This window comes from Larus michahellis, chromosome 4 (assembly GCF_964199755.1).
Source record: "Larus michahellis chromosome 4, bLarMic1.1, whole genome shotgun sequence".
Classification (NCBI taxonomy): Eukaryota; Metazoa; Chordata; class Aves; order Charadriiformes; family Laridae; genus Larus; species Larus michahellis.
The window spans coordinates 83,165,131-83,186,096 of record NC_133899.1 but is presented as its reverse complement, the minus strand read 5'-3'; the positions used below and the strand labels follow the sequence as shown (position 1 = coordinate 83,186,096).

Here is a 20,966-nt window from a genome sequence, read left to right as displayed (position 1 = left end):
TATTAATTGTTAACAGAAGCATGCAGCGTTATTGTTCCCCATACTGTGACAAACGCAAATCTAGCAACCACCACAGGATGTTGTTCTCTTCTGGCTCATTTTCCTCTTGCAGCACAACCTCATGGGTAATAACACTCATTTCAGTAAGTTTCTTAGAATACTTTCTTAGAGCTTTCCTTCTTAGCAGATCCTTTAAATATCATTAACCAATGTGTTGACAATTTTGGGATAGAAAATTTTACAGCGTATTTCCCTGTGAAATATCCCACTATTGTGTATTTTCTCATTAGATTAAGGGTTGTGTCTACCTTCAACATACTAGAATGAATATCAATATTCTTCATACTTCGTAAGAAAAACCTATTGTTTAACAAATGCAGATTAACAAAAAAGCTGCTCCATAAGACTGTCGATTTGTTCAAATGCCATCTTGCAATTACACCATTATTTTTCCTTGGGGGGTGTGCATGTGTGTGACACACTCACGCATGCTTAAAGAAGATGAGCTTTCTGCCAAATCAAGAAAGTCTCCATTAATCTTCTGACCTCAGTACACCTCTTATCAGAACAGTGCTCACACCCTCAGATACTTACTGATGTGATCAATAGATCCTGCACAGAATTTTCCATAAAATTTCTTTGCTCCAAGTCCCCGGAGGTCATGGATTGTAAATGGCCAGAGATGCAACACATTGTTTCTTGAAAAAGTGTCCCTCTTCTCTACGACGACGACTTTGGCTCCCAGGAAGGCAAGTTCTATGGCAGTCCGCAAGCCACATGGGCCACCTCCAATAATTAAACACTAGCAGAGAAAAGAAGGAGTCTCATTTTTACACCGACTTCCACACGGTTTCTAACTTACTCTATTGGTATGACTTGGTATTCACCTGGACTTGAGAGTGTATTCAAGTCATCTATTTAAATCAATAAACATTCAAATTTTGTTCGCATGTGGTGTTCAGTCAATTTATACAAGAGGATAAACTGTGCTCTGTGCAGACATAAAAGCATCTGATAAAAAGATGCAACAGAAGAAAAGAGCAAAAAGCCAAGCACTTTTGAGCATCTGCTTGTAGATTTCTAACTTGCATTTAGTGTTTCAAAAGTGCTTGCAGTAAACAGGATTACAGCTACATAAAAGGGAAGAGAAAGGAAATAAGTGGTCTTGGTGTAGGCTTTTTTTGTTTTAAAGAGGAAATCGGTGTGCATTTTCTAGACTTGTTCCACAAATCTATGAAAAGCCAGTAGTCCCACAGTATTAGTTACTCTCTCTTTTAAGTGAGGGTGTACCCTGAACATAACAGCTTAGTTCACCAACTGCTGTAAATCCGGGCATACCAAGGGGAGTCAGGAGACTCGTCCTACTTCAGCAGAGCTGGGGAACTCGGCCTGTCCTATTCCATTTCACCCAGTGGTCAACATCCTCACCTTCAGGACTATCACATCTTAGGAGCTTAAAGTTTGAGCATCCCCAGAAGAACCGCTTCAGAAATGATTACAGGGAATTCTTGCCCAAATTTCAGTTGACAGCTGTAAGTTTTCACAGACTAACAAGCAAAGGATTTCCAGAAAGCAAACTAATTAAAACTCAAACATATCTAATGCTTACATTTTCCCGACTGATTACTAAAAACTGATTGGAAACAGCCTAATAGCTGGACAATGTTGCTGTTCCACACCTCCCCGCAAAACCCACCCCACTCCCCCAAACCCCACACAGACTTCCCAAAATCTGCGCCACCGGCTGGAGCCAGGGAGAGCGGTGGTGTGCCCGAGCGGAGGGGAGAGCTTCGGCTGCGAGGCTGAGCTCTGCCGCATTCGTTGCAAATCCAAACCCATTATCTCACAAGCCAGACATGCTCCTGTGCGTCCCGCACACATAGCCAGACAGTGATTACAGTTTCAAAGCAAGCACGGGCTGTATCTGGAGGCTCGTTGGATACGAGTCTGGTTCCCATTACATTTCAGTTTCATAAAAGAGAGTCATTTATTTGTTTTGGTTTGTTCGTCATTTGTTTTCAAATTTAACAACTTAAGCAAAAATTATCTGGGGCTGACTTTTGTCCATGACTTTTGTCCAACCCAATTGTAAAAGTGCAAAAAATTTTTTGAAATTGAATAAATAATTTGAATAAATTCCCACTGAAGGAAGAGCTCCTGTGAGGTGCTTTTGCTTTGCTTTAGGCAAGTGTTTTGTTAACTAGAGATTTTAAATAAGTTAAAGTTCGGTTGTTGCATTAGCCGCTTGGCTTTCTTCCTCTTAGAAGAACATATTTAATTCATAATTTCAGAAGAACACTCCTCACTGCATGCTAAATATTAAAAAAACATCAACAGATGTAATTATATAAAGGAAGAAAATGGAGTGCAGATGTTACCCCAACTGAAGAGGATCACTGGTGGAGGCTGGGTCAGCTCTTCTCTGCACATGCTTGTTGTGATTAACATGGGAACTCTGAGCTCTGACAAGTGAGTGACTGCCTTCACAGCTACACAGTTTTCCAGTAATGTTTAGCAAGCAGTTAGAAACATTTTACAAATAAAGACCATACATGGTTTGATAAGGTGGGGTTGTTTCTTTGGCTAACAAACTGCATTATATATAAATAAATGCAACTTTTTAAAAAAGCAGTCTTTTGAGATTTAGTCATAGAGGATCCTGCCAAGTAATAAAACCCACACAGAAAGCACTGTTAGCTCCTCCTGGTTTTCTGCAATACAGTACGTTACAATTTTAGGGAGGATTCTGCCCTCTCTCCTCCTCCTATCACCATTGAAAAAATATCTTCCTAATTGCCTAGAGACACTGTGAAAAATCGTTGTATATTTGCCATCATCCATGGTTACCTTCCATAAACATATTTATCTATGTCTCAGAACTATTTGTTCTTTGATTTATTAAGACATTTCCTGCTGGTGTAGAGCTTACTCTTGGCACATTGTCATCTTTTTTTGAAATTTCAGGGGTCAAAACCAGCACAAAGCGCTTGCAAAGGTAACTCTTACTGTGGTTACTTTCCTACCATTATTTATTAAGTAAGGAAAGGGACCATACCACTGTCCTGTCCCTGCCCTCCCTCCCCAGCTCTCTGCTTGCAAAAAAATTCACAGGAGAAACCTTCTTGTAGCCAGCCTAGAACAAACCTTGAATGGCTTCCTCTTTTCACCTCCTGTTACCCCAATCTCCTGGCTCATCAGGGCCTGCTTTTGAAATTAAATCTTGCAATTTAACACAGATCGTGACAACGGACATCACATAAGGAAGTCTCGAATGAACAATCCTGAAACGCAACAAACAGGGTTGGACAAATGCCAATGGTTTCTTGACATCCACATTGCCATTCACAGCTCAACTGTCTTTTAATGGTGCCAGATCATCTCCTAAAAAGGAAAAGGGTAACTTGACTTTTCAAAGCATCTTCCGCAAATTATTCAAAGCAACAGTTGCTGAAGAGGACTGACAAGGAACTTTTACATATTTCTTGTTCAGGCTGGAAATGAAGGGAGAAAGACTTGTACAGATTACAGGGCAGCTCCTCCAAGAATAAGATCATTACTAGACTTCCGTGACCCGCCTGAAGAATCGGTATCACTCTGGATGTTATATCCTGTTTTACTACTGAGGGTATACCATGTTAGTGCAAGATAACAATACTGACAGAAGGCATTTTTTCAGTGAAAACCTCATAGTATAAAGGGCTGATCTTCTGCTTGCACATCTATGTAAATACTTTGTATCAAATCAGAAACTTCATTGAATTTAATACTCTAAGAACAGCACCTATGTCACAACAAGACAGCAGCAGGCAAAAGTACAGAAACAATAAACGAGGATGGAGAAAACAACACAGTTACGCATTCATGTGGCAGATTAAAGCATATGATTTTAAAATGCCATGTTTCCTCCTCTATCCTTTATGACAATAATTTGTCTTTGCACATGTCTCATCCAAAGATCTTATAAATGCTTAAAATACTGAACATCCTCTAGGAGAGGAAATGCACACACTGAGAAAGGAAGCCAGGATGAGGACTCCGACCAGGCTGTTCCCATGCCCTGGTCCTCACCGCAGCCCAGCGCTGCACCCAGAAGTCCCCCCCAGCCCAGGGGAAAAAAGCCGGGCACCACCAACACCTGCAAACGCCCAGACAGCGGCTTGTCCTGCACGGGCACACCTGCGCTCCATCACCTCATCAACAACAGGACCACATTAAGGGTACATACATCAAATTTTCTGCGCCAAACTCCAGCTACGCAGTATGGAAGAGACTGCCCACAAACAGCAACTCCTACAAGCAACAGTCACCACAAGCACTTTTCATGAGGATTTTGTGTGAGCTAAATTCATCTACTCTTCTTGCAAATACCTCGGATGTGAATGAAACTAATTATTGATTATTATAAATGCAACAATGAAAACTTTACACTTAACAATATAAATTATCATAAGTAAATGGACATGCTAGTTCGCCTTAAACTTCTGCAAGCGCATTTTTAGAATATCACTTACAAAAGTCCCACTGAAGAGGGCTAATGCAAGTTTAGAGGTCAGTAATAGCTGCCTAGTGACAAGTTTAGGATTATTTCAGTTTAAAGCTATAAATATTAAGTATGGAAATTTATGTACTTCAAAGTAGAACAGTAATAAACCCATGCATATCTTATAAGTGTTGTCTACTTACTCTGCTGACTAAATACTATGTTTCTACAGTACTGTTAAAAAGTACTGTACTTCACTCTCAAAGACAATTATTTGTTTCTGTATAAATCTTGTCCCACACTATACCAAGCACATGACTCATTGCATTATTTATCTTCAGACTGAAATAAACCAGAAACTTAATGTATTTTTTCCCCTGGTACAATTAAAAGATATCAGAAAGTTTCACTTGCAATAATATAAACATACACAGCATTTGGCAAGTCTCATAAGCTTGATTCTACTCAAAGGTCCATCTGACTTTAGGAGATACTATTTTTTCTAGATTAGTATGTTTAAGAATGGCAGTACCTTGAAAATCTCCAGAAGATGTTTCTACACTGAATAAGAGCACTTAGTGCTGAGCTAAATGGCAGCACAAGTTTCTTCTCCAAAAACAGAAGGACCTTTGTGCCAGGTGCAAGTTTTTGATATGATCTCCGGTATATAACGTACAAATATATGACTTACAAAATAGAAGAGGAAAGGCAGAGAGGGAAGTGAAGTAGGGGCCTCTTGCAACCCCTCCCATCCACCACTATTAAATCGGCAGCCTGTCAATCCAGTCACCTATATCCCATTCTAGAAAAAACATATGCAGTTTAACAGCTGAGAATTTGCAGAATGCCTCCATTGGTTTTCACACAGTAAAGTAAGCTTACAGAAACAACTGAGGTTTTGAGAGAAAGGGGAGAGAGAGAGAGCAAGAATACTGTCCCGATGTCTAACAAAAACCAAAATAAGACTCCACAGTGACCTAGTCACAAAAGTCTCAACCACTTTAATAACTGAAATGCAGAATCTACTCATTGACCTTGAAAAATGTAAAAAAAAACAACAAAAAAACACAAAACAAAACACGAACCCCCCCCCACAACACACCACATTAGCTCTCAGCATCTACATGCTCACAGTCAAGGAATCTACCAGTTGGTAGTAGCATGTGGGTGGGGTATGCAACCAAACAGTACCTCTTTGCATAGTTAAGAACAGATAAATCTTCTTCTAGCTCAATGCATTACGCTGTTATTGTCCAGCTCTAAATCCCTCTCTCCTCTCCTGTCCAAGTGTCATGATTTGGGCACAACCATTAAATTAGTCCTGGAAAATAAAAGCATGTTCAATTATGATCCACTCCCTGTATGTTCTTGGGATGAAGAAAGAAGTTACAGTCACTCCAAGAATTCAAGATTTTCCTCATTTCTGCCTTTCAGTTGTTTTGGAGGTGAAAGAGAGGAAATTCATAGAATCATAGAATGCCTTTCCATGGCAAACCCTCTTCCGTTCTTTGCTCTGGGCCTCAGGTGCGTTCCTTTCCATAGTCACCAGATCTGGGTGACTGCACACTGGTCCTGGCCTTCATGCAACATCCAAAGCAACAGGGATGCATCAAGGGATTAATTTGACTGACTCCACAGGATTACATCCTACATGTATTTGGGCAAGTGTTTATTTCTGATAGAGCTAAATGTGATGCAACACGAGATAGGCACAAAATGTAATGAAACAACACATTTTCTGGATCAGCAATGACTGTTTCCCTGGAAAGGCTCCAAAGAGAAACAGCTGCATAAGCAGCTAAGGCAGACAGCTACCAGAAGCTGCAGGGGGAAGCTCTCTCCACCAGAACGCTTTCCACTTCATCCCTGGACACTCAAATGCTTCTGGCAAAAATAGGACTGCTCAGTAGGACATTCCTGACTTGCTGACTTACAGTTCATCTCGCATTTGTAGTCTCAGATTCTATCACATAAATTCATAGACAGCCACTGGATACAACACTGCTGTCAAATGTACCCTGAATCCACTGGGTAGTCAATCCAGTTTTAAAGTTTGAAACATTATAATTGAAGTCACCAAAAAATAAAATTCTATATGCCACTTCAGACATTAAACATGTCAAGAGCTAAAGCTTTATTGTTAAAAAAAAATATGAAAGAGAAAAAAGGGTTAAGCTTACAATAGGCGTGACGCATTTTGTCAATCCAAGATGCGAGTCTAATCTTGCTACAGCCCTGGTCTACGAGAGCACTTCAATATACATATATATATATATATATATGTACATATAGTTGTTCCCCTAAACTCAACAGCCCTATTCAGGTACTCACTGCTTCTCTAGACAAAGACCCCCATACAAAATGCTTGTAATCTCCTTTTCTACAAACAAACCCAGTCACTGGCACCAACGAAGGATGGGTCGCTATAAAATAGCTTGGTTACCAGACACACTAGAGCTACACGAGTACAGCGTGCTCTTGACAGTAACATGCCCTGCATTGCATGAGATGCTTGTACTCGTTGCCTGTTGCCTGACTTGTTGAACGCTGCCATACCTATACAACTGCTCTTACTAAAAGGCAGCAGAACATGACCCTGTGAAGAACAGTGATGATAACTGTAGCTAAATATGACAGTGATTTGGAAGGTGTCCATTCGACTGCATACATATATAGAAAAGGGACAGTGCCAACCTAAAACAAGAATTCTTTTCTTCATTTTTAGAAAGAGGTCAAATGCTGAAACATATACCCAAAACTTCTGTGGTTAACATCTATATTACATGCAAATATTAAAAAAAAAAGAAATTAATTATTCCATCAAAGGAAGGGGGAGGAGAAGGTATAGGAGCTAATCTTTAAAAGCATATTTTCCTCTATTACACTATGTTTTATGAGATCCTTACAAAATTAGTGAGGTTAAAAATGTTTCATTTGACAAAAATAATATTCAGTTAAGCATATTTTAATGAGAGGTCCCAACTCTCCAAAGGGCTATGTGAATACTACTTAAATGCACTACAAATCACCAAAAATCTACCTTAAAATATTATTAAGACTAGCTGGATCTTGCTGAACAGACATTTTTGTAGAGCAAACACCACATAAATACTACTGTTGGGGAAGTTCAAAAGGCAGCTGGGAACAGCGAGGCTCACGTACCCTTAATTGCCACCGACCGCAGCAACAAAACCCTGTCCCAGTGCAGGAAGCACAACGCGAGTCCATTTCTGCTTTCAATCCCACCTGAATTTTACCCTTTGTATGCCCAGCTCAGCACCTCAAAAATATGCAGTTTTGCCCTCTCCTGCCAAAGGCACCTGTATCAGCAATCAGCAGATATGGAGACATTGCTATTTTTGTTCTTAAAAGACTGTAACTGGATTTGAGGCTACCTAATCTAGGCTGATTCTGGTCAGAGCTCTTTTCCCAGCACTGCACCCTGCAGTTGCTGCGCTCGCAGCTGGACGTCGCACAATCCAGGGATCAGAGGATCTGTCTTTATTGCCCTCCTGTTTTATTGGGTCAAAATGCCAGAAGTGAAACATTAGTAGATTTATTGCATTCATCTGGCTCATCTTTACTGGGATTTTTTTCTCTTTTTTGGAAGATAAGCTTCTGCGTGGAAAAAAAAAGACACGTGCCTTCATTTTTCCTGGATGAATTTGGACACACTTATCTGTCCACCCTCTCTGTCTCTCAGATATATGTACTAATATTAGATTTGCGTATAAAAACCTTTCCATAGTTTGAAATTAAAACAATGGTATGAAAGACATCTGAAACTTATAGTCTGCTATGCAATACATTAAAGAAAAGCTGTGTGGACTCAGTGTGCTAGAAGGTCAAGAGCTCCTTCGTTGATGCACCAAAGCTGTCAGGCCTTGGTTATCTGGAGCTTTTCTGAAGAGCTCTCTCAGGTGGCATTGATCATATTTAAATATGTTGACTTGATCTCAGAGCTTTTATAACAATTTACAAAATTAAATTTTAAAAAATTGCAATTGGTAGATATAATACAGAAAAGAATCTCTAGAAACTTTCAGTTCCCCTGCACCACAGCTACAGTTACCTGAAGAAAACCTGCACATCATCTGACAAGAAATGTTATCCTCCTTTTAATAAACAGATTATCCACCAGAAATCAGGCAAGTGCTTTAATCCAAATATTTCCTCAACTAAAGCACAAAATAAACTCTTTAACACCCTTTGGAATTAAGAGCGTATTTGCTGTTTTCTTACCTGTCTTTCATTTTACTCAAAACAGGGGGAAAAAACCAAACCACACCCAAAAACCTGAAGAGATTGGTTTCTTTTCTTTTTTTTGGCCAGTTGTTTAAACAATCAAAATGAAAACAAGATAAACCTTGCAGAAAGAATGTTGCCTGACTGTCCCGGTCATGAATATGGTTGGCAGCATTTCAGTATCTTGCCTTTTTTTTGGTAAGCTTATGCCTGTCATACTGAGAAAATGCTTTAAGGCTATCCTTAAAAACTTAGCAGAAAACCCAAATGAAAACCACGAAACAAAACAATTCATCCAGAAACAGAGAACTGGTGAACAGAGATGAAGAAACAAGGATACCAAGAGCCTCACTGCTGAGCACAGTGGACACCAAGCCCTGAGTCTTGGGAGCCTCGCGAGTAGTGGCACTCGTGAGATTGCGACTGCAAGAAAATAATTAATCCTCTACGTGGTTTCAGGGTCAGGGGCTGACCAGCCAGTAGAGGACTTGTCTACAGACCCAGAGGAAGGGATTTCTCATGCTTTATGGCATCCAAAGCATGCAGACAAGTTGGTCAACAGCCATGGTTTTGCTACAGGAAGAAGCTGGTAATATGCGCGTTTAAAAAAAAAAAAAGCACTGTTGCTATAGCCTGGTCTGTCTACAGAGACGAAATACTACGCTGAACCTAAAATTTTTAACTAAACAACAACAATTACAACAATCTAATAAATCAGCTAAGCTTCCAGTTAGAAACTGGCTTTTTAGAAGTGGTGAGTCAAGTTATTTCAAGGTAATTTCACAGAATATTTTAAAATATGTTCCAAAATATATTTTTGTATCAGGTGAATTCCTGTATCAGGAATAGTGTGGTGAGCTGGACTAGGGAAGTGATCATCCCCCTGTACTCGGCACTGGTGAGGCCCCACCTCAAGTACTGCGTTCAGTTTTGGGCCCCTCGCTACAAGAGGGACATTGAGGTGTTGGAGCGTGTCCAGAGAAGGGCTACAAAGCTGGTGAGGGGTCTGGAGGACAAACCTTATGAGGAACGACTGAGGGAGCTGGGGTTGTTTAGCCTGGAAAAGAGGAGGCTGAGGGGAGACCTTATCACCCTCTACAACTACCTGAAAGGAGGTTGTAGAGAGATGGGGGCTGACCTCTTCTCCCTGGTGACAAGTGATAGGACGAGGGGAAACGGGTTCAAGTTACGTCAGGGGAGGTTTAGATTAGATATTAGGAAACATTTCTTCACTGAAAGGGTTATTAAACATTGGAATAGGCTGCCCAGGGAGGTGGTGGATTCACCATCCCTGGAGGTGTTTAAAAAAAAGGGTAGATGGGGCACTTAGGGACATGGTTTAGAGGTGGCTCTTGTCAGGGTAGGCTAAAGGTTGGACTCGATGATCTTAAAGGTCCCTTCCAACCTCAACAATTCTATGATTCTATGATTCTATGATTAACCCATACCCAATTAAGACTTGGCTTTCAGAACCCAGTACTGGGTAAATGAGTTCATACAGAACTAGCCATCAGGTCTGAGTGAGAATCCAGATTTTAAAATTATTTATTTATTTCTAAAGAGCTGTTCTTATTTAATACCATCATTTCTAACTTGCCTAAGCAGAATCACTGTATGGTAGTGTAAGGCAGCTTCAGCTGAGCTCAGAATGCAAACCCGTACAAGTAGGCAGCCGTTCTGGCTCCTATTTCCTCCCAGGTCATCATGCAATCTTCAAAGGCACTGCATTTTCCAGCGCTAGCATTCACAGCCTCTTAACTAGTAAAGTCAAACACAGCTCCAAAGAGCAATAACCTGTTTTTTTCCCAGTTTATTTAACTGGTCACTTGCACATACCAGTTTACCATAGGCAGACAATGCTTTTACTTTTTTACATTTTCATTTACAGTTTGAAAACACTAGGGATTGACCAACCAGCGCCTCTAAGCAATATGGCATCCAATAGCGTCAACAAGCAAGACGGACTCAAATAGTTCAAATAACTAGAACTAAAAAATATATCTTTAGCGTAACATTCTTTAGGAAGGTTTCTGACAGCAGGGAAGGTTAACAGCACTCATACAGAACCAAGAAACCAGGCTGCTGGCAGCATATCGCACAGTGAAAATTAGATTTCAGCACCTGTAGTTCTTCTTTCAAAACCTCTTCCGCTGAAAACAAAGAAGGTACATAACAGCCCTTATTACTGCAGGAAAGAGTCTTGAAAAATAAAAGTAAATATAAAAAAGGTGAAAAAACATGAAAAGGAGTATGCTTCAAGGAGACGGGCAGAGAGATGAAGACATAAAATTTAGCAGCAAATTGCACATCACAAGGTGTAATAGTCTCTTTCACACCAACATCCGACAGAACACAAGGGAGATAAACATACACAGAAGATCAGTGTTTATTTACATGGCCACATATTAATGACTCTGTTTTCACATTCCAGGCAGGGTGAAATTCAGAGGCACCTGCCTGAACAACACCGGCTGTGCTTGTTCCACCACTATCAGGGCTGTATCTGGGCTGACAGTGAACTTCCTACCCCAGGTGCCTACAGCCGGGCAGGAGATGGAGCAAACCAGCCCAGCCCTCGCAGCCCCACCGGTGAGAAGACCCAGCGGCAGCCCCACCAGTCACAACAGCCCTCGCCTGCCAGGATAGGCTTCCTACCATATGCAATTATTTCCTACCTGGCTAAAAAACAAACAAACAAATGAAAAGGAAAAAAAAAAAAAAAAGTAATCTGAGAGAAATGCCTCCGCCTTCCACTGAGCACTTGCTGATCAGCATAACTTCTTATTAATGATCTGGGTGTGTAGTCCTTGGCAGGAAGCTTGCTACCATCTCTTGCAATGTTTTCTAATCTGAGTTGCAATTTCCCCTGGGGCAGTTGTTTTATCTGAATTGTAAATCCAGCGAGGATGGCAGAGCACAGGCAGGATGGGGAGGTGGACACCAGTCACAGAGAGAAGTATTTGCTGTTGCACAGCTCCTTTTAAAGCTGCTCTTGTAACTCATTGTTGGCAGTGGAAGTAAGCAACACAAGACTAATTCAAAGTGTGGCATTACCGCATGGTTCCTTCTAAGTTAGTACCTTAGTCAAATGAGCAAATCCAGAGAGTGATGCAAGACAAGCAAGGCAGTATCTCTTGCTTGGTTTCTTAAGCAGAAACAGGCACGACCTTGGGAAACACAAGCTGTTCTTCAGAGCTGAAATAGGAGCAGCAAACGTCCAAAGTAAAACACAAACTTTGAAAAACTAATCAGAATTTGATCTATCAGTGCTAGCCCGACTATTAGAAGTGAAATCAATAACAGCTCTGGTTGTGCTCCAAGTAACTATGTAGCGCTCCTCTTTGGGTCTTCGCTAATGTATATTAGGCGAAGGTATTTAAGCCTCTCCTACAGGGCACGTTCTCTAAAGCTCTAACCATTCTTGCTGCTGTACTCTGGACTTGCTATAGTTTACCTGCCTCTTGCTATAACGCATACTCCAAACTGGGCAAAATATTTTAGCTGGGGCTTCACCTGTACCAACTGGACTTGAAGGAACACTCCCCCCACCCCAGTCCCCAACACACCGCAGGTCTCCTTGGACAGGCTCCCTTGGTCAGCACTACACCCTATGGATTCAAGCTTTGTGCCTGGTCCCTTATAAGCACCAGATCATTTTCTGCAGCATATTCCCGATTTTTTCTGGGTGTTGCACACTCCTTCGTTAGAGAAGGGTCATAATTTTCTAGTAGCTTTTAGGAATTTTATCCTCTTGATCTCACACCATTTCTTCAACTTTTCAAGATTTTTTTAAAATTCTAACCTTGTGTTTCAAAGCAGTAACAGCTCATTCCAGTTTGGTTACCAACTGCACCTCCTCAATCCAGCATCCAATTTTATAGTAAGTGTGACAAGTACCAGTCTACAAAAGGAATCACTGAAATCCCACTTAAAGCATTTCTGCAGATTGGCAGCAAACTATTGCGAGCACCACTGTAAGTACAGTTCGTTAGCTGCCTGTGTGACGTAATTTAATGTAAACCATATTCACAAGTTTTCTCATTAAAGCAAGGGTTCTACGAGGGTCAAGTGAAAATTTCAACTTCTGCTTCCCTCAGATATGCTGGGCCAACTTCTTCGCAAAGGTGGAAGATACCCATATCTGGCTGTGGCATTCACAATCAAGGTAAGATGTCACCATTACCCACTTCACCCCTCAAGCCTCATCTCCCAGTATATAGTATAACAGGCCCACAGCTCGTATATTTCTAATTTAAAACTTCTGTAGATGTGAAGTATAGCTCTTTCATTAGCTGAAATGGTATTACGCTTGTCCTTCTCTCTGCCATCACCCAGGGCCCAGAACAGCACCAAGGCCCATTTGAGTACCTGCCAGACCCTCACAGGTCAGGAAGATTTGAAGCAAACTGTGACCAGCTGCCAGGACAACAGCTCTCAGCTGAAAAGGCTTTTTCACCACAGAAATATGTGGTTCTCCCCCCTGCCAGGTTTGTTTCAAAATGCAGCTTAAACTCACCCAAACACTCCTGACCTGAGGAAAAGGTTAAAAGACTGAAGAATTAGAAAACTGTAATAGCATCACATTATGGTACAAACTCAAGATTATTTTTCAATAAGCACCTTTCATCAGATATATAGGTTGAGACACAAATATCCCAGAGACCTGAAATGACAAACAGGTGTCTACATTAGTTTGCAGAAACCTGGCTGTTCACAGACACAAACGGGTTTTGTGTGTAAATATAGGGAATGTGGGAATTTTGAGAACTGACTGACACAAAATAATCCACATTTAAACACTGTAGCAGAGAAAGTAATGCAAATTAATGCAATTTCAAAGGCATTAAACGGGAAATTTCTACTTTGTGTGACAACAGATCCCAGTTAAACTTTTTTTTGACCACAACTCCATCACCGTTAAGGCTTTTCAGTGAGAAAATACAAATAGAAATTCTGTTATTTGCTTAAGACAATCAGCTTTTACTAAAATATTTTACGTTTTCATTTCTTATACACCATCTCTTAGAACTGTCATATTTTACATGCTACCAAAAGTTTTTTTTAAAAGCGATCTGCGCAAATGCCTACCCCAGAAAATAATGTAAAGTCAGATTCGTCAGCAGAAAGAGGAACGAGAGCAACCACATCCCCAAAATCCCAGTTCTCAGGACAGACATGGGAACCTCAGGAAGGACCTGAACTGTAGGAGACAGGAAATTGCCTTATTGTCTGAAATCTGGGTTTTAGCAGCCAAGTGTTTAATCACTTCTTGGTAGCAAAAGCTATGTATTTCCTCACTTATCAGTACACAAACATTACCAAAGCAAAGCTGGAAATGTAGCTAACAACAAGCCCCTAACAACCACATCTGGTACCATGGAGGCCCCTCTGAACCCAGGAGAAGGGTCTAACCCCGGTGAAGGGCTGGCAGGGGCTGTGCGCCAGGGGCCAGGCGAGAGCCTCCCTCACCCCGCACACACCACCCAGCCTGCGGGACAGACACTGGACACACAGCCATGCCCTTTTCACAGTCAAACCCAAAAGCACCGCAAAGCCACACGCCCTGTCATAACCTTTTGTTTCATTCAAACTTAATTAAGCCACTTGCAGTGACAATAGTAGCATTTTGTGTGAAAGTAACTGGGTGTCACTCCCTCTGGGAATCTCTATAAAATATCTAGGAAATCAGGTCAGGGTGGGACAGTTCCCTTCTGCTGATTACTTGCAAAGCCATTAAGCAAGGGACCGAGAAACAGCACAGCACTGTTAAAGTACAGATGTAAAGCTACTGTTATTTCGCAAGCCAAAAAATTTAAAATTCCCAAATGCCTGAAAAAGTCTTATTTAGGCTGTCTGATTATGCTACTTTGGCCAGGCTTCATTGCTTTTCATGACTGATAAAGCTGAAAAATCGTGTGTTTGTGGAAACGTCTGTAGAATAATAAAAATAAAGTGATTTCATTACCAAATCACATGCCAAACATTTGCTTTTGCTGACGTAATTTGGCCCAATCTCAGTTTAAAACACAGCTCAAAGAGTCAAATACTTTGCTTTGTTTTCAAAGAACCCTGTCTGCTGTGTGTTCTGTCATCACCCGAGCTTTCCCCCATCCCCTCTCTCTAAAAATCCTTAGAGAAATGAATGCATAGACAGTGATCACAACTGTGGTTTCTCTGCATGTTCATAGGTGATGTGCTGCTTCTCCCCTCATCTCAAACAAATTTCCTTACCACTTGTTCCCATTAGTCCCATATTTTCTACTACTTTGAAATAACTCTGTAAAAGCTGCTTATTAAAATTCTTAAAAATAAATTTACAATTAAAATCCAGTGCAAGGCTTTAAGTGCCACGTCCCAAAAGGCAAAAGCAAAGAAGCATAGCTACCAAAATAAACAGCTTGTCTTTCAACTATACCAAACACATCTAGGTACCACTTAAAAAGTCAGTGGAATACATGGCCCTTAATACCCCCAACACCTCAATAGCTTCTGCATTCTGCTCTCCAAGCACTGTGCTTTTGGATTTAAAAAACAGCCACCACCAAAAAATACCCCCACAAAAAAAAAAAAAACAAAACAAAAAACCCACAAACAGAAAACCCCAAAACAAATCAAAGCAAAAAAACCCACCAAAAATACCCCCCAAAAAGCAGCTGAATGTACTTTCGTGAGAACTCACAACCTTTCATTCACTAAACTTCCTATAAATATGGCAGTCAACTTCTGGTTTCAGGTTCTATGACCTTCACAGGAACACATTTCTATTATAATAAGAAAGTTTGCAACTCTATCTAATACATCTAAGATAAGTTTGGTGGGTTCATTATAAACCCTGATTATCAAGTTTGGAAATCTCCCCATTTCAATTATTATTTTGAAGAGATTAGTAAATCCAGCAAAAGGGATGTGCCATCTGGATATTCACTCTTTACAGAACAAACAGGTTAAAGGTTTCATTATAATAAGAGTATTTTTGAGTTGAAGCATAACTGGTATTCCCTTCTTTCATCTTACAATTCAATTACTCTCTCAAAAAAACAAGTATTTGTCTCAAGGGACACAATCAGTCACGACACTTGAACACACAAACTCACTGGCTTCTGTACCAGTATATACAGCACAGGAGAAACCTGGCTGGAAATCCCACTTGCTTCTGAAGGATCAACCAAGCCAGTACTTCAGGAGGAAATTTAGCCACAGCACCATCAGGTTTATACATGCTGAATGATTTGCTTAATTAAGAGACAAGTATTTGTTTAGCACTACAGAGGAAAGTGGGGAGTGGGGAGCAGAAGACATCTAGAACCCAACCTGCCTCATTTACCATGAGGGGCAAGACTGTAGATTAGAATGTTTGTAAACAACTGAGGACTGGTAGGAAGCCAATTTCTACCTAATAACAAGGAGAGAGACCTGGTATCCTCTCCTCATCCTGCTGATTACCCTATGGCTATGTAACGTGGCAGCACCCAGCACGGCCCTGGAGCAGCTCTCCCTTTCTCAGCTCTGTGGGAAGGAGAACACCAGGCGATGTAGGTTTTACTAACTCCCAAAGCATTCATTTGACCATCTTTGCTTTGCTTCACAGGAAACGAAGACAACATGAGAAGGGGCAGAAGGAGTCTGGCAGATAAAGACGGTCCTGTTTTATCATTTGCGGGTACACCAGTGTGGTTAGTACAGGGAGATGAGGCTCGGGGCCACCGCTGAGTCAGTTGCAAAACCTCCAGCCTCCATCCCCATTTCTGACCCTGGGCTCCTTCTCATCTGACTCACACCCTCGCCCCAACTCCCCTCCGTTCCTGTCCCCACTCGAGGTCTCTGTAATGCTGCCTCAGCTAAAGCTGCACCCCACACCGGAGGAGCCCATGGAGCCTTCCCCTACAGCAGAGACACCAATGCCACCAAGCCTGGTTAGGACTGACAGCATATGAGGCTACTGAAAAGAGCCAATGTCTTTTTACGCAAGCCCTGGAAGTGTGGTCATAAATAATTTTAGAGTCATTCTCTTACAATAAGTTTCTCAACAGAAGTTTTTGGAAGGGAACCTAATCTATTATAAAACAAGCTTTTAAAGGCCAAGTCCAGGAACGAGGAAAACAAGAGAGGCCAAGAGGGACTGAGTTCAAGATCACTTCATTTGTTTTTCAGGAATCTATATGATGTATGTACACATATACCTACAAGTGCACATACGTATGTATTTACATACACAGCACTCAAAACTTCTTACCTCAGTTTCATTTATTTGCTTTATAATAATGTTGTCCAGTTAGGCCTCAAAACCACTGCTCAGACTGTACAAGTCCTCTGCCCAGGAACCATGCCCAAGGTGGGGTCTACAACAGAGACAATGCTCAGGAGACCACAGCCATGCACAGGAATTTGCCACTGCCCTCCCCTCCATGTGCAACACCATCATCCGAAACTGGGTATACCCAGAGAGAAATGCTAGAGTCTATCAAGGCAGCTGATAATTACACGTTAGCACCTTAAACCAGTTCCCTTAGTTCTCCTCAAGTGTAAGCATGTGTTTTGAAAACAACAGCATACATGTTTGAGGGGGAAGACAACACCACATTTGCATGCTTTAGAGAATCAACACCTCCCTTCAGAGTAAGTCTGGGGTGTTTTCATGTGCCCCAATCTCTGCTCTCCTCAAACATGAACGTACAGTCATGAGAGAGCCAGAATTTCAGGTGCACAGCATGAGCCAGGTCCTGCCCTCTGATACATATACATACACATCTCAAACATCAGTGGAAACCTCATTTATATGTGCATACCATTTACATAGGTAAACTGCCAGTAAATCAAGTGCAAGTAAAGGATCTACTCCATACAGAGAGGGTCAAATAAATGTTTAGAGAACTCTCACACATGTCTTAAAAAGGCTATTGAATACACTCTGCAACTAGCTGGATGGATTCTTGTTCATCATCATATTACTATGTTTTGCATGTTCATAAATTTAGAGACACATTCAAACCGCTAGCATGGTGAACAACGTATATTAAACCTTTAGTCTTCAATTGTCTAGCTACATTTCATTCCATGAAGAAACAAATAATCATTACAGATTGCAAGCACGCTACTTTGCATTGCACAGTAAAAGATAAAAATGAGAGAGAAACTTTGCCAGGATAATAAAGCTGTGCTCTTTTTCTAGACATATTTGCAAAAAAATCACAGTATGATTTCTAGAGTTTTGGCTACTTAGGACAGACTTCTGCTTCTCTCTAATTCTGGTGAACCGTGCAAATGCCAGCTCCAGAAACACCTATTCTGAACAGTACTCATTCCCATTTTACAAATTGGTGATGGAAGGAAGTGTATGCATGATACAGATTTAATATACATACAGATGGACTCCTACAGTTTCAAAAAAAGTTTGCTTCTGCCCCAATTTTGTGCATGTCATTCTGCAGCACTTTGGTTTTGTTTTTTTTTCCTTCTACAAAGAATTAAAGAGAAAATAAAGTCCACAGTAAGGTGATGCTGAAATAGCAGTGGGTTTAAACTTCTTGAAAATTGTTCAACTTGTTTTATTCATCAGCTTAAAATCATATCATTGTAGAAACTTTGAAAGCCATATTTGGCAATGCTCTTCAAGAGCAGTTAAGACACAGGACTGTTGTTATTTAGTTGGAGTGCAACGTTCTGTAAGAATAAAACTTGTCTATATTGTAATGAGTAACTTAAGTGTGGTTGAAGAGTTTATAAGCACAAAAATCAACAAGTGCATCATTCAGCTCTTAAATACTATGCAAAAAAAATGAACAGTTTTTGGGTGAGGAACCAGCTTCTTGTTTAAAAAAAAAAAAAAAAAAAAGAAAGAAAGAGAGAGAGAGACCATAAGTAATTTAGATCCTGATTGTGTTTTATCTCCTTTGTCTCCTCCAAAGATTGGGAAGATTGCAAGCAGCCAGACAGATTGCAAAGCTTTATCTAAGAACTGTGAGCTGCACACTCAGCTACAGAGCTCATGGCCACAACCTTATGTAAAGCCTTCAAGTCATATATTTTTTTCAAATTATGCCTACTAGCAACCTTGGCTCTGTTTACAGAACGGCAATTGCAAAAATCCACTTAGCTCATTTTCTGATCTTGCTTTAAGTAAGATTTTCACTCCAGGCTGATCTACTTCAACCAGTCCCCAGGCAACTCCACAAAGGTGAGCACTGGGCACCGCTGTCAGGATTTAGCCTGCTAACTCACATTTGCCTGCTTCACTACTAAAAACAGCAGCTGGCATAACATGCAAGAAAGACAGAAACTTAAAATCACCAGTTGCACCAAAGAAAAAAATTGAGGTATGTACATTGTAGCCTAATCTCTCTGCATTGCCAGCATTTCTGAGAATTCCTTATCTGTAAGTGGGGCTGTCAGAGCACAGCACGGCAATGATCAGGGAGTCTGCAGTCTTCTTGCAACATGTCTCCTCTCATTCACATTGCGTAGATAGGCTTCCACAGCAGACTGTGATTCACGTGTGAGGAATGTTTGGTAGATATCCCCACAGAGCCCGCAGACTGCGGTTACTGCTTTCATTTGCAGCAATCTGAAGATTCATGTTTCTCTCGTTAAATCAGTGATGACACAGTAAAGTGCAGCTCTGGGCATGGTCCAGGCTCATAATGAACATCTACAAGTATTTTGCAGAATATCTATACACACACTGTTCACATACAGACTTCTATATTTGCAACTTGATCATATGTGCATCATAGATATGTCCATTAATTTCTGCAAATACTTACACCATGCCATTAAAAATTAATCTTTACTCTCAAAGAGCAGTAATACCATACTTTGAACTCTGTGGAAGGTGTTGCTTATCTTCCTGTGCTTGGCAACCTTGTAAAGCATTACAAGGTATTTTATGTACCAACTGATTTCCATAAGTCTTCTCGCCACATAAAAAAATTAATCCCTTTGCTTAAGAACTTTGCAGAATCAGGCCTTAGCTTTGTAATGTCACACTTGAGAGAGAAGGACTTCATTTTTGTATTTCACATGGTCTTAAAACTGCTTTTTTGTGTTGCAAATAATTCGTCAAACTAACCGTGGAAATTTGGACCGGGAGCTGTATGTGTAGGTGAGGTGCATGTGGAATATCTCCTATAATTTGTTAATCATCAGCCACTTTCTCGTTCCTTCCCTTTCCTGTCTGTTTTCATCACAAAGATGCACAATGACATATGTTGAAGGCCTTTTCCAAAGAACAAAAGGGAGGAAGGAAGCATAGGTCAAAAAGGGAAACGAAGGGAAAAAGGAAAGGAGAAAAACAGGCTGTCAGGAAAACAGTGCAAATAGCTGTAATGGCACTCTTCCTCGTCTAAAGAAAATTGTAGTAAGGACATTTATTACCTTAGAAAAAGTTAATAATCATTGGGAGCTTATTAGAAGTAAAGAAATAAAAACACAGGCCTCTCTATACTGAAGGTAACATGGTGTCCTTCTCCCTGGTGCTTTTGGGAAGTTTCGATGCAAACAACAAGAAAGAGACTTTCAACACTGCCTATCTACTGAGTTCATAAAATAACACTTCGGTGATGTTTAGTTAAAAAGTCCTCCACAGTTTGGTGTCTAGTTATCCCCCCGTGGGCCCTTCCTCTCTGTTATACCTCTATAGAGTGAATTAGCTTCTTAGAACTTACCCTTCCTGGGACAACTTTTAGCAATCACTTGGCAGTAAATAACTGAATTGCTCTGAGACAAAGCTATTAAAAATATTCTGTGATAGCTAGACAAAACAAGCGGCACAAACTACAGTATTTTGTACAGTTTTGTCAACAAGATTTATACCAACATTCAGTGGTTCTCTCTATCAAAATATGGTATTGCACGCTCTGCTGAAGAGATCATTTCCTGTCCTTTCCATAACCAAGCAGATCATGTCCTTCAGTAACTACCACATAGCAACTTTACATATTGTGCTTGTGAAAAAGCAGCTACAGGAAAGTATTTAAATCCATAAATAGTGCAGGATTTTCTTTTTGCTGTTGTTTAGCAAGTAGAGCCAATGCTAGGTGACAAAGACAGATCCCCAGACCTCCAAGCAGCACTTTCCAGAGAACAGTTTAGGAACTGATGTTGAAACACATTTGGCCAGCCCTGGTCCCTTACAACATTCACCAAGCAGCAAACTGAGAAGCCTCCTGAATATGCAATGATTTGCACTTTGCAAAACCCTGTGTGATAAAGCAAGTAGTTTTTGTGAGCCTGGAATGAATGAAGC

At 40.7% G+C, this 20,966-nt stretch overlaps 1 protein-coding gene across 50 annotated transcripts in view; it reads right to left on the bottom strand.

Annotated features, from left to right (window-relative positions):
* MICAL2 (microtubule associated monooxygenase, calponin and LIM domain containing 2) overlaps positions 1-20,966 on the bottom strand; it is a 160,425-nt gene that overhangs the window by 86,025 nt on the left and 53,434 nt on the right. For all 50 annotated transcript variants that reach the window (XM_074586046.1, XM_074586055.1, XM_074586061.1 and 47 more), the window contains one exon: positions 595-802. In XM_074586046.1, coding sequence (XP_074442147.1) covers positions 595-802 — 208 coding nt within the window. The remainder of the gene's footprint in view (positions 1-594; positions 803-20,966) is intronic.